General features: G+C 43.4%; 1 protein-coding gene and 3 non-coding genes across 4 annotated transcripts; all 4 read left to right on the forward strand.

Moving 5' to 3' along the window:
- The first annotated feature begins 3,352 nt into the window (after window positions 1-3,352).
- Window positions 3,353-3,434, forward strand: trnal-aag (transfer RNA leucine (anticodon AAG)). Its single transcript has one exon. It is a non-coding gene; the product is annotated as a tRNA-Leu (tRNA).
- Window positions 3,435-4,811: 1,377 nt separating this feature from the next.
- Window positions 4,812-4,884, forward strand: trnak-uuu (transfer RNA lysine (anticodon UUU)). Its single transcript has one exon. It is a non-coding gene; the product is annotated as a tRNA-Lys (tRNA).
- Window positions 4,885-11,644: 6,760 nt separating this feature from the next.
- LOC130559858 (RNA-binding protein 33-like) lies at window positions 11,645-13,706 on the forward strand. The gene is made up of 2 exons (XM_057343147.1): window positions 11,645-11,804; window positions 12,653-13,706. The coding sequence occupies exons 1-2, from the start codon at window positions 11,770-11,772 to the stop codon at window positions 13,365-13,367; spliced, it is 750 nt and encodes a 249-aa protein (XP_057199130.1). The 5' UTR covers window positions 11,645-11,769; the 3' UTR covers window positions 13,368-13,706.
- Window positions 13,707-13,759: 53 nt separating this feature from the next.
- Window positions 13,760-13,847, forward strand: trnas-uga (transfer RNA serine (anticodon UGA)). The gene has a single exon. It is a non-coding gene; the product is annotated as a tRNA-Ser (tRNA).
- Window positions 13,848-14,707: the final 860 nt, after the last annotated feature.

The following is a 14,707-nucleotide window of genomic DNA, read 5'->3' on the forward strand; positions in this document are numbered from 1 at the left end:
AAGTGTACTGTATATGTTTATAAATACCATTTATAAAAATTAAGCATTTCTCTCTCAGATGTTTTACATATTAAATGCTTAAGATTTCATAATAACAATATGACTTCTTTATTTGTAAGATTCTGTTCGGAGAAACCCCCTTACGGCTAATGATGCTGAAACTGACGTGGAGGGGACCATGAAGAGGTGGCTCCAGCTGGCAGCGGACCGAGAGGGTGGACGCAAGAGACATCTTTTGCAAAAGGAAAACAGTTAAAGTGTGCATCTGTGTTTGTGTCTGTAGTGATGCATGTTTTTTAATGTAAAAATAATGGTTTTGGTGTAGGGCCTATGGGTCATTGTGGAAATGTTTTTTTTCCCCCGAAAAGTTAAATTGTTATTGTTAAATTGTTCAAATACATTTTTGAAGGTTAAATGTGTGTGTGGGTGATAGATGAAACGTATTAGTTGCTGAATAGGTTCATGTTTTGTAAGAAAAAAAATAATTTTTTCTGTAAAATTAGTTTGTGTGCGTGCCTGTGTGTAGTGTGTTTGTAAAGTGTGCTATATTTGTTAATTGTTAACATATGACAGATTACAATGCATTTTGTTAATTTTTAGTACATGGTCATACAATGTTTTTGTTTAATGGGTTCATATTGTACTGTGTTAATTCTTTTTACACAGTTTAATTCGTGTTTTCCTATAAAAAGAAAAACATTTACCTGTTTCTGGGCCACATCTGGCTCGGGGACCAAGCTGATGCTGGCAGAACAAAGGGTTTGTTTCAGTGTACATTTGTACACCCGTAGCTACGGACTCATATATATACACCAGGGTGTACATTTTTACACCAGGGACTTTGCTGTGCAGCGATATATGTTTTATTTTCTCCTTCAAAACAAAACATTGATAGAGCAATATTCTTGTGATCGACTCTAGAACTAGAGCTGCGCGTGCTCATAAGTTCTCTCTTCACACAGCAGTTCAGTTCAGTGTGTGCTGTTGNGATAAAAAAGTTCCTTAAAAAAGTAATAAACAGTTACAGTTCGGCTTTGTGACTTTAGTGCTATACCTATATAGTAAAAATAAAATGACCTTATTTTATCTGCTTTTTGATCATTACAAACAATAATGAAAATGATTATCTTAGAATAGAAGATATGCTGTCTCTTGCATCACAACAATTCTCAATAGTTAAGTATGTGGTCTTGTAGTCATGATTTTTTTCTGTCTCTGTCTTGACTGTCTCAATTGGACTCGGTCTTGACTTAGACTCGAACCTCTCTGGACTTGGACTTGACTTGGACTCGAACCTCTTTGGACTCGGACTTGACTCGGTCTCGACTAGTCCTGGTCTTGGACTTGTCTTGGACTCGACAATGGTGGACTTGACTACAGTCCTACATGGAACCCGCGGATAATTCCGGCTGAGACCCAGAAGACAGCCCACATCAAACCAATCTGGCCCCATGTGTCTTTGCTGGCAGGGCAGAGAGGAAACGCATCTGCTCATCGACGAGGTTAAATAGCACAGGAGAACTATCTACAGGAAGAAGTCTGATTTTTTATCTTTATTTGCACACTAATAATATTTTTTTACAGTGTAGTCCATTTATTTTTAATACTTGGCATGTTTTTGTGCTGCTGCGCGTCCCTCTGTGTGTAATAAGCAGAATATACGAGCGATGTGCACCCGACTATAGGCGCATATTACTAACGCGCTCTTTAAATAACCAAAAACATATTGCGCCATTGACTTTAGACCAGGTTTGAGTTAGTCTGGCGCAGTCTATTTTCAGTTCCTCAAAATAGCAAACCGCAATAATGCACCTGAACACACCGCTTTTTTAGACCAACACGCCCACGGGTGCACAAATGATACACAAAATAAGAACTGCGGGTGTACAATAGGGCCCCTGCTGACGTTTACTGGTGACAATCATCATGTTCATTTTGTCCTACCAATCTTATGATACTACCAAGTGAAATTTAACAGTATTATGACAATAAGATAGTCCAAAGAAAAAAAAAACATTATCGACAAAAAAATTTAACTGCTGTATATCATTTAGACATAAGGAATCAAGCACATCAGCAAATTATGAACAATCGTTAAAATTAAGCAAAGGGGCTTCAATTTATTAATGCCAAAATTAATGCTGGGGCGAGATTAAAAATGTACAGCATTTGGGGAATAAACTGTGCAATTTGTCGTGACTTTGTGAATTTTGTTGTGTGATGTTCAGAGTTATGTTTATAGCATCAGATAAAGGTAACATCTCACTCCTAGTCCTGCTTGACCTTAGTGCTGCGTTCGATACTGTAGACCATAAAATACTTCTAGATCGCTTACACAATTATACCGGTATTCAGGGACAGGCACTACAGTGGTTCAGATCTTACTTATCAGACAGACATCAATTTGTCCATTTAAATGGGGAATCATCAAATCTAACGCAAGTAAATTATGGATTACCTCAGGGATCGGTTTTAGGACCCTTGCTATTCTCCATATTAGACATGAAGAATCAGTGTATGAAACTCAACAATGGTGACAATAAACAAAAGAAAGCCTCAGGCTGCAATGCATGCTGGGTAATATCATAGTACAAATCTCATTCAAGACTCCCAGCATGCATTGCAGTTGATCTGTTTATCTGAATTACTTTGATGATTGTCACCATTGTTGAGATTCATACTCAAGCTGTCAAACTCACTTCATCAGAGAAAGATCACCACTAGAGGACAGAAGTGCATTTTCAGATTTCTTGATCATTACTTTTGTTTAAAAGAAAACATCGTTTTTTCAGTAACACGGAAAAATATCAATTTAGTGAAAATGTATGGAGTTTTATGGAATTTTACTATTTTAATAAAAAAAATGTGAAAATACTGTTACGTTACACTGCATATTCCCTGTAAAAATACATTTATTTTTAACAGTGTACAGATAGCATCTAATTAATATTAATACATTTATCACAAAGAACTGTGAAGTCTACATGGTGTAAATAGAATATATAACTCAACTAGTACATGTAGCCGCTGCTAAATTCAACTGGGAAAATAAAGACTATATTTGGTGTCAATGTGTGTTTTTTAAATATTTTTTACAGTTATGATAAAAATGTGATATGGCTGTGAAATTCTAATGGATCTTTCAGCTTTTGCTCAAAGTGCAGCTGACACGCTCTCTCTGCTTTTTGTAAATGCGTCTTTCATGCGGGATTCCATCAAAACTGTGTAACGAGCACCAGAAGGATATAGAAGCACTTGTCAGCTGTTGTACCTGGTCCGCGTGAACTTGCGGCTGTACAGCCATCTGAGAGATACAGTGGCGTAAAACGGCCTGCAGAAGCTGAGATCCTGTAGTAGCGTGGCCGAGCGGTCTAAGGCGCTGGATTAAGGCTCCAGTCTCTTCGGAGGCGTGGGTTCAAATCCCACCGCTGCCAATCTGCCAGTTAGTGCACAGGCTGAGCTGTGCCTTTAATTCTCATCTCACTTTCATGTACCTGCAGACCATCTGAGCCAAATGGGCCTGTACAGGGTGGCTCGATAAGGGGGATGCAACTGCGGCTAGGCTCACCTCCAGGGACAGGGTTGATTAACCGAGCATTGAGAAGTTACGCAGAGCTCTTATGCCTGGGCCTCACTGAAATATTTTTAAAATCTTATTAGAGTTTCTGACGGTGCGCCGTGTTGTGACGAAGACAGCGCAACCCACACGCGATCGGATTACCAAACAGTTCTGACTGTGAACCACGGTCTATGCTGTGAACACAAGAAATCTCGCAAACTCTCTGGAGACTTCAGAATACGTTTTTTCTTTTATTGCACTGTATGTTTATTATATGTGTGTGTGTGTGTGTGTGTGTGTGTGTATAAATATAGTACACATTCAACGTAAACCAATGTGTACATATAACCTTTAATGTGATTTACAAATGTTTGCTTTGCATGAACCTTTAAGGAAATCACGGGCAAAAAAAGACCAAAGAAAAGCTGTCAGGGCAGTTTTTAAAACACGTCTGACTTTCACTTACCTGCCAACTCCCAGAGCCACATTATCCGGTTCAGGTGTACTTGATGATCCGCTGCCAATCTGCCAGTTAGCGCACAGGCTGAGCTGTGAGGGCAGCCTTTAATTCGCATCTCACTTTCATGTACCTGCAGACCATCTGAGCCAAATGGGCCGGTACAGGGGGGCTCGATAAGGGGGATGCAACTGCGGCTAGGCTCACCTCCAGGGACAGGGTTGAATAACCGAGCATTGAGAAGTTAGCAAGCTCTTATCCTGGGCCTCACTAAAATATTTTTTAAATCTTATTAGAGTTTCTGCCGGTGCGCCGTGTTGTGACGAAGACAGCGCAACCCACACGCGATCGGATTACCAAACAGTTCTGACTGTGAACCACGGTCTATCTTAAACACAAGAAATCTCGCAAACTCTCTGGAGACTTCAGAATAGTTTTTTCTTTTATTTCACTGTATGTTTATTATATATATATGTGTGTGTGTGTGTGTGTGTGTGTATAAATATAGTACACATTCAACGTAAACCAATGTGTACATATAACCTTTAATGTGATTTACAAATGTTTGCTTTGCAGGAACCTTTAAGGAAATCACGGGCAAAAAAAGACCAAAGAAAAGCTGTCAGGGCAGTTTTTAAAACACGTCTGACTTTCACTTACCTGCCAACTCCCAGAGCCACATTATCCGGTTCAGGTGTACTTGATGAGGGATGAACCTGCACTCACCTGCCGTACTGAACACCTCCCACTCCCCCTTGTGGGCCTACAACAAGAACTTGTTGCACACCTTCACGAGCCCGGATAGCTCAGTCGGTAGAGCATCAGACTTTTAATCTGAGGGTCCAGGGTTCAAGTCCCTGTTCGGGCGATGGCAAAGTCACCTTTACCTTGTGAGCTGTTCTGGCCCCGCCCTCTATGAAAAGAAAACCTTTGCTCGTGAGTTGGAGTCAACATATGGGCTTTGAGCAGGGATTAATCGAGCTTTGCTACAGCGCGAGCACCAGAAATTCCTTGAGACCTCAGCAAAACCTGCCAATCCCCTCCCTGCAGATGTAGTCAAGAAGTCCTGCTAGTGCCGGAGGGCCGGTGGCTTGCCGTGATCGTATAGTGGTTAGTATTCTGCGTTGTGGCCGCAGCAACCCTGGTTCGAATCCGTGTCACGGCAGGACGCCACGTGCTGTGTTTGTGTCGTTGATGTGATCCTGCCTGTCCTGTTTTGACTTCTCCATTACATCGCCCGTTACGCTGCCGGCTCGTCCCTCTTTGCCGCACGAGTTAAGCCCAGAGGGCACCGAACCTGTTGTAGTCGTGGCCGTACCCTCCAGCGGTCGGCCGGCTAAACACTTCCTAACAACATCTGAATACTTCTGAATGAGGTCGGAACACTTCCGAACAAAAGTCCGAACGATATGCGAACTACTCCTAAGTAAATCTGAACAGGTCCTAACGCAAATCCGAAAAATTCGAACAGATGGGGCAAACGAGCCAATCAATTCCTACCAAGAGGAAATAGACAATCAATTCCTACCAAGAGGAAAGAGCCAATCAGCAATCGAGTTGACGCGCCGATCTCGCCACTGATTGAGTTTTTCATGACGTTCATGCTGTTTGCTACAACTTACTGCTACTGAACATCTGCTATTCGGAGATTCAAGGTAATCAAATTACAAATACGTGACACTGGTGTTAACCTATTTGTTCAAACATTAATTCATGATTTGGAATAAAGATTATTTGTTTTGGTACACTAAAGAGGTCTACGTTTGCGTTGCAAGGCAAGCTAACTTTACATTGACGTGTATCAGTTTTCGCTAACTAACTTTAGTTAACCCCTCGATGAATAACTAAAGTGACCCGAGTTATGTATTATTCTAGATATTCGTTAAATATCTCGTTTTTGATATCTCAAATCATTTTGTTCAATTTTACATCAAATGCTAACTAACTATATTGTTTATGAGTTTAAACTGCATGTTGTCAAAACAGATGTTTAATCCCAAAAAACTTTATTTTTGTTCATTTTACTTTGCTGTATTATAACACCGTTGATGCCAAGAAATGCACTATAGAATGCACTATTAATATATTCCTTCGTTCCACAATTTTTTTTCTAGATATGACCAAAACAGGCAAATCCTCTGCCTATTGGAATGACATCTGCCATAGGTATGCCCAGGGCACTTTCCAGTTCAGTACAGGCAAAAGACCTGGAAGCAGAAAATGGAAGGAGGCTCTGGAGCGGATTGATGCCTGTCCCCTGCAAAGGGGGAATAAGGTGGACCTGTTTGGCAGGCACATAGCGTGCACTTGTGGGTTCCATAAGGTAGGTATCTTAAATATATCAAAGGAATAATAAGTCCATGTATCATGTAATAGACTATTTTATGGACCATCCCCTGATCTATTCTCGTACAGTTCTGCTGAATAATTGGTGAATTTATTTAATATTAATATGATCTTTTGTTCCTAATATTCATTTTCTCCCAGTCAACAGATAAGGCCTTGATTGAGGCAGGGCCCAACATAGAGGCAGGCAGCAGCTCAGAGGAGGCAGGGACATCACAGGGAGAAAGGGGGTGAAGTGTTCTTTAAAGTGAAGTGAAAGTGACCTATTAGTCAGATATGGTGACCCATACCCGAAATGTGACCTCTGCATTTAACCCATCCAGAGAGTAGTGAACACTCGCACAGCAAGTTGTGAACACACTTACACACGGAGCAGTGGGCGGCTATCACTGCAGTGCCCGGGGAGCAAGTAGGAGTTAGTGCCTTGCTCAAGGGCACCTCAGTCATTACCCGCCGGCCCTGGGAATCGAACCGGCAACCTTCTGGTCACGAGTCCTACTCTCTAACCATTAGGCCACGACTGCCGAGAAGTTCTCAGAACACCTCTCCGACCACCACGTTGAAGAGAGCTGTGACAGCTGTGGGGCCCGGGTCCAGGGTGCTGTTGGACTCCTCCAACACATTGAGTCCAGCCATTATGGGGCCCTATTGGCTCCACGTGTCCTCCCTTCAAAAAATCCCACACCATCTCCACAGCTGCCGCCACCTCCTCAGCACTTGCCGTCTCCACTGCCAGCACCAGTGTCTCCATCCCTGTGGCCATCTCCATCCCCGTGGCCATCTCCATCCCCGTGGCCATCTCCATCCCCATGCCACTCTAGAGCTCCACGGCCCTCACCACCACCTCCATGGCGCTCTCCATCTCCACAGCCCACTCCATCCTCATGTCCAGCACCCTCACAGCATCCCATACCATCTCTACCTCAGGCTGTTACTGATTGGGAGAGCTTTCTTCCCAGTCAGTTCAAGAAAGTCCTCCAGCCAGCAGATTGGGTGTGGATTGCCAAGTGCCTCTATGAGTCTACAGGGCAGCTGAGGCAGAAGATCCCGGCAAACTGGTTTTATCCACCTATGCATCCCAAGCCATCTCCACCTGAGCCCGGGTGGTACTTCCGACAGAGGATGTTCTACTGGGCACCAATGAGGATGTGGGGCATTCCTCTTAAATGTCCACAGTGTGGCCAGAAGATGCACCATTCAGGGATCTACCCGAAGGTCAGGGAGGTGATAGACATGTATATCCGCTACTACCTGGTTGGTGGGGACTATCCACGCTGCAGTGCATGCAAGTTGCCAGTATGCCCATGGAGCCAGGACATCCTTTCACAACTGGATGTGGAACACAGGGCCCTGTTTCCAGCAATGCTGACCACTCAGCTAGCCCTGGACAGGAAATGTGTGACCTTCCTCAGGCAACAGTTCCTCCTATCTCCAGTCAGCAGTAGAGGAAGTCCACAGTGAGGAGTGGGCACAACGAACCATCCAGTACCTCTCTGACTGTGAGCATCATTTGAGAAAGTTTGCCCTGGTCCAATCTGCAATGGCACCTGCCTTTTCTGCACCTGCACCATTCAGGCCTCTTCCACTTTCCCAGTGGTTTGAGACTGTCCACTCCAACAACATCCTCAGCCATCTTGACGAGATGAAGGGGGTGATAACCTCCACCTATGGCAGAATTCTAAAGATGGATTCTACTAAGAATGTACAATGCATGAAAGTTTGAGGCTGAGCATGAAGTTTATTTTCAACCATCCATGTTAAGTAATTGGAATAGGCATAATTTCATCATAATGATGAAAAACTGTGCATTTGTGTTATATGTGTTGTAATGCACTATAGCAATAAGAAGAAAATGTAAAATTAAGCCTGTCAGAATGTCTTTGTTTCCTTGTGTTTGTTTTTCAGATCACCAAAAAGCTGACTGGTGGCATTGGGGACACAGCTGCATGGATGACCAATATTGGCAATGAGCTCAGCCAGGTTGTGAACAGTGTTTTGACAACAGGTGAAGGCGCAGGACTGGAGGAGCTGTGCCAAGGCGTCGTCAGACGCTACCAGAATGCTGGCGAGCCAGAGCCTGAGGTCATCTATGTTGACCGGGATTGCTGTAGTCAGTCAGGTGGGATTTTCAAATGACTACTTTATCAAACATGCATTGCAATATATTTTACAAAAATTTTCCCTTTTCCTATTGTTGATGGTAATTATTATTATTACAGTCAATGGAATGTAATTGCAATAATTAAACTATAAATGATGTTTTATTAACTAAGTTCGGGAGGAGAAGGAGCAGATAATTAACTCGGCGGGTCTGCTATCAGCAATCACAGCACCCTCATCAGTTCAAGAGAGAGAGAGCCTCTATAAATAGTCAAGACGTCTTACCTTCACTCTCTCTTCAGTCTCAAGCATCCCACCACCACCCCGGCTCCTCACCTGGAGCACTTGTCTCCAGCAGGACACAAAAGGGGGGTGGGAGTGTTCCGGGTTCAGGCTAATGCCGGATTCGGAGCCCTCACCCCGGACAGGGGGTGTAGTGCTCTGAGCTCGGAAGAACGAACGAGCTCGGAGCCCTCTCCCCGACAGCACGCCAAATACTCTTACTCTCAAACCTACACCATTATCTGCATAGGCGAACTTGTGAATGACTGGAAACTTTGTTGAAATTAAATCAAATGCATGCTTTTTGATTGCCAGGTGCACCTGCGGTGCTAAATCTTTTTCGACCATGGAAGTTCATTGTAAGGCTAGATATCTTCCATTTTATGAGAAGATTCAACTGTGGTCTTACTACAGAGCACCTGTCACGGGAGGGCGTGGAAGAACCCAAATGCAGGCAGCGGGGATGAAGGGGTTAAACAATAGACTTTATTATAACAAAAATACAAAACAAGAAACCCACGAGGGGGTGTAAACAAGAACGAGAAAACAATACAAGTAAACAGGGACGTAACTAACTAACCACTAAACTTAACATAACTTGACAAACTAAACTAACACTTACTAGACTTTACAGGACAATCCAAACAGGAACACGACATGGGAAAACAGGTGAGCACAGGGTACATCAAAAACGTAGAACGCAGCACAAACAGCACGCTGACCAAACATAATACACGAGCAACAAGACAATGAAACAAGAGGGCATTTTAAAGGAGAGACAAACGAGGGATAATTACACAGGGCAGGTGGGAAACATTAGACACGGCAGGGAAGCAATACATGAAACGAGAGGGGCGGGGCCAATGACAAGACACGAGAAAACACATGAGCTGTCAAAACAAACAACTCATGGCTTTCTCACATAGAACCTAAGGGCTCCGTCCCGATCCTGCCACATGACTAGAAATACAGAACCAAGAATGCAGGACCGTGACAGCACCACCCTCTCTATGGTGCCTTTTGCTCAAAACTTTCCTCCTGTATCTTTGAGTGGGATCAGGAGGATTTGGAAGAACTTAAGGCAGCCAAAAGAGGGGAGTGGAAGAGCAGCCATGGTGGACAGGCTCCCACTGAGGTACAGCTCATAGCCAGCATCAGCCCAGGGGAACTGGCAAAGCACTGTAGGAGACAGACGCGCAAGGCTGAGGAGGTCCGGACCATGATTTCAGGGCTGCTGGAATCAGTGTGGGAGCTAACTGACACTACAGGGCTTCGCCTGGTTAACCCTGACAGCATGCACCATGTCTGGGAGATGCAAAAAAACACCTTGAGTGCATCCAGGACCCTCCACATGTAGAGTTGTACACAAAGACGGGGACACTCCAGAAAGGTGGCAAAGTCCTAAACGTGCTTAGGTGTGGCAGGGGGTCATCCTCGCTGGAGAGTTTTCACCGCCAACAGTGTGCCTTTATTCCTGGTAAATTCTAAATGTTAAATTGCAGTGTGTTTATAGATATTTTAGTTCAAAAGATTGCTATTGTTGTCAGCATTATAGAAGTAGAACCCTGGGTACTGACTGGATTTGGCTTGTTTTCATGAAATTTACTTTTACTGTTCTATAACTGTCATTAAATTTGTATGTCCTCAGTTTAAAATAATTGCTGACTGAATTTGTGCATTTTCATTCTTAGGATGGAGATGCAATGCCATGCACACACAAATGTACATGTTAGAGGGGGCCTCAAGGTGGAACATGAGCCGGGCAAAAGAAGCTGTATCTGTGGTGGGGGCCTCAACACTCCGGACATTCGATGTGTGTTTAATGTCTCATTTAAACAACATGAGCCAACGGGTCCTTGGTCAGGCTTTGATGCCAGAATTCACCCACTGGGTTTTCACTCAGCAATGCTGAGCATTGGAATATTCTTCTCTATCTCCTGTGTGTGTGTCCTCTCCCCATTAGCAATGTCTTTATTATGATTATTATTATTAATAAAATATTTACTAAATTATTTTAGGGGAGTGCATTGCAATGGACCTGTTGGCCCAGTCCAATAGAGGCGACCAGTTGATTGCACACCACCATGACATGCCTGAAGTCTCCCCAGAGGAGCCCGAAGATGAAATTGAAACGACTGTGTGCCATGCAGCTGACCTTAGGGCTGATGACTCTGACCCTCAAGTAGCTGTCGTGGAGGCCCAGGTGACCAGTCAGGTGGGTGACACTGGACCCAAATCCCCTGATGAGGAGGTCACTGAGGAAGAGGAGAATGACACTGCAAGTCCTAGCACATCAGGCCAGGTAATGTTGCTATCCTGTTCTATCTTTTACTTAAAAAAATGTATCTTTTGCAGTGCAAAACACCTATTCTCAACTGTTTGTAAAATTAAAATACATGAAAGTAGAATGCAAAATAATTACTACAACACTGTATATATTTATTGGACTGTGGTTGGCTTTTTTTCTCAATTTTCAGAGTAAATAGCGTGATTCCAGAGGTGTCTCTGGCTGGGAGGCAGTTGATGCCCTGGCAGCCTACCTGGTTGGCCTAAACAGAACGATCACTGCCTTGTCATCACAAGAGGAGGCCAACATAGTCCAGCTGTACATGGCTCTGCATGCCATGGACAAGATGCCATCAAAATATAGCCAGAGAGTTAAGAAGAAGACTTTGCCAGGACCTTGGAGAGCGTCCAGGAAGCGGAGTGGCTCTGCTCCAGGACAGCAGGCTGCAGAGAGGTAATTTGACTATTTGGATCTTCACTAGTTTATAGTTTATATATCATCCTTGTTTTCCATAAACTGTTCATGACTCATGGGCAGGCAGCTCAGAACCCTGAAGTGCACAGGGTATGTGAATGTGTTTGCCTACGGCTTTTAAAAGAGTGTCAGTAAGCACGGAACAGGCCCAAGGACACACAAGGAAAAACTCTGCCAATACCACAATCTATTGTGGTGGTGTACAGCCACTTAAAACAGCTGCTGGAGGACAGCAGAGCAGTTCTAGGACAGACTAACCTGGTTATGGTCCCAATAAACACCACTACTGTCTCCTCGTGGTGAGTTTTCTTTTATGCAGTACTTTTATACAATCACAGTTAGGGGTGTAACGGTATGTGTATTCATACCGAACCGTCACAGGCAACATTCCAAATATAGTCATCATTCCTATGCCCTACACCCTTCGAAGGGCAGAGCCATGGAATTTAGATTTTGTAGTGAACAGGGCATTTGCGTCCCATTATGTAGACATTTGGTATGCACTTGGCAAAGGAAGCGACATAATTTCCTCATTATCTTCAGCTGGCATGTTCACGTGAAAACGAAGCATTGTGTCCGTCAGCAGATGTCGCTGTTTTAATGGCATAACTTACGCATTTGCAATTAAACATACATTTTATATTTTGAAAAGTATTTAAAATATACTATAATAAAATATAAACACTAATATATATATAAATATTTTAAAAATATAAAATGTATTGTTTATTTGCAAAGAGTTAGGTTTTATGCTTAAGTTATGCCATTAAAACAACGACATCTGCTGATGGACACAATGCTTCATTCTCACGGGAACATGCCAGCTGAAGATAATGAGGAAATTACGTCGCTTCCTTTGCCAAGTGCTTACCAAACGTCTACATAATGGCACGTAAATGCCCTGTTTACTCCAATGTGTAAACTCCAAGGGCTCTGCCCTTCTATGGGAGTAGGGCATAGGAATGATGACTTCATTTGGAATTTTCCTTATGACGGATCGGTACGAATATGCGTACCGTTACACCACTAATCACAGTAGTATATCAAGATTGTACGTCATGTACATGCTTCTTGCTTACTAGGTAAAGACAATGGGCTATAATCCATTAAAATGTATAACTTCAGATGAAAAAAGTTTCTCTTGCAGGCTACTAAGAAGACAGAAATGTGTGGACATAGACATGCTGCTGCAGGGTACTGAACTGCCCAAACAATTATATTTGGCAAAAGAGTCACTTCCTGAAGTGCGCACACTTCCAGCTGTACCTGCACAGCATGGGCATGAGGCCATGTTATTTGAGGAGCCAGCAAATCAGGAGGGAGAGGCCTTTATTCGTAAGCGTGTCTCCAATAGGTGCCCACTGCCCACCCTTCCTCCTGAATCTTACACAGCATGTCCCATATACCCACCACACTTTGCATTCCCCCCTGGGTACTACCCACCCTTTCCCAGCTACCCACCAGATCTTCCAGTGCCTCATTCTACCCAATTTATGCCAAATCCCCAATTCCATCCCCCGCCCCAATTCCAGACCCCTCCCCAATTCCAGACCCCTTCCCAGTTCCGGCCACTTCCCCAGTTCCAGGCGCCTGATAACCTGCCACCACAAACTTGTCTCTCTACTCAACCCAGGCAGCGAACATGGGGAAGGCAGAAAGCTGCCCAAGAGGATGAGGAGCGAGTGGCTAGGGGTGAACCACCACGGAAACGACTTGCAAAGGATATTTATCACTATATCTGCAAGCAGTGTGGGCTGGCAAAAAATAAGACAACTGGCCACACTCAGTTGAAGGGCCGGTGGTATTGTCCAGTCTCAGGCCTCTCGATTGCACAGTGGAGGGAGAATGTACAAGCTCTTTGATTTTTTTTTCGTTTTATATATTGCAGTTATGTATATTGTGCTATGTGTGTTGTGCTGTGAACATTTTGTTTTTACTTGCCGTGTTAATTTGTTAATTTGCAGTGTTTGTAAAAAAGAAAGACATAACTCTTGTGGTGTAATAGTAACACATCCATCCTTTGGGTGGAAGAATCCAGGTGCAAGTCCTGGCAATAGTGTGTGGTGTGTTTGTCAGATCAGTATTTTTTATTTTAAGTTTTTATTATAAATTGTATAGTCAAAAATCAATCAAACCCTTTACTTAAATCCTTTGTGAGCATTCAAGAACTATAATATAGTCATTTTGTTTCTGTCTTTCTTTCCCCCTTCCCCCTCTCTTTTCCCTTTCTTTCCCCCTTGTAGCAGTCCATTTTGCCCTGTTTTTGGCCGAGTGGTTAAGGCGATGGACTTGAAATCCATTGGGGTCTCCCCGCGCAGGTTCAAACCCTGCCGACTATGGCTGCTTTGCTTTAGGCGTTCGCTTTGTCAGACGTAAAGTTTTGCGAGCGCTTTTTTTTAACCCAAGTCTTTAGCATGGGATGAACAGAGAGCGAGAGAACACGATGCAGCCCTTTATAGACTCCCACGTGTTTGTTTCGAGCGGCTCTGTTACAGATGTAAAGTGTTCCTGATATAACCAGCCTAATGGCTGGTTGCCAGTACGCTCGCCTTAGTTGCAAGGTATCACATAATTCTCAAAATACCTGAAATCAATTAATATCTTTAAGCAATGCCTTGTTTACAGGTTTGTATAACGTTTTCATACATTAACCCTGCTAATATGTTGGTTTTATTAGGTAAATGCAGTAAACAGACAGTGCAACTGTTGTAGGTAAATCATGCAAGTCAACGAATATTGTTTCATCGTGCAAAAAATCTAATAAACACACTCTTACCCTTTGATAAATCTCGTGCCACTTCTTCTGCCTCGGAGCTGGCCTGTTGCCATCTGATGGCCAGACTCCTGTGCTGGCAAACTTTCTCATACGAGAAACCCATTCAGCGTCCGACATGGCTTTATGTGACCATTTGTAGCCATCTTGTCCTAAACCGTTTTGAACAAAGTACTTAATTAAATAAACATTAACACAAAACAAAACAAAACAGTGTTCATGCATGAATCATGCGATGAGGTTATGCATTCTTACCGTTAATACCGTCGTCAGAAATACAGTGTAAAATAAACGGAGAGGTTCGTGCAGTGATGTTCGCTCTTAGGTCGTGAACTTTCTACTGTACCTTCCTGACCTCTGACACTCCCCCTTCATTCATTCCTCTCGTCATAGATCGTTCGCCTTCGGATGAGTGCGGTAGCGGGGGCA

The sequence above is a fragment of the Triplophysa rosa genome, linkage group LG10, assembly GCF_024868665.1.
Source record: "Triplophysa rosa linkage group LG10, Trosa_1v2, whole genome shotgun sequence".
Lineage (NCBI taxonomy): Eukaryota > Metazoa > Chordata > Actinopteri > Cypriniformes > Nemacheilidae > Triplophysa > Triplophysa rosa.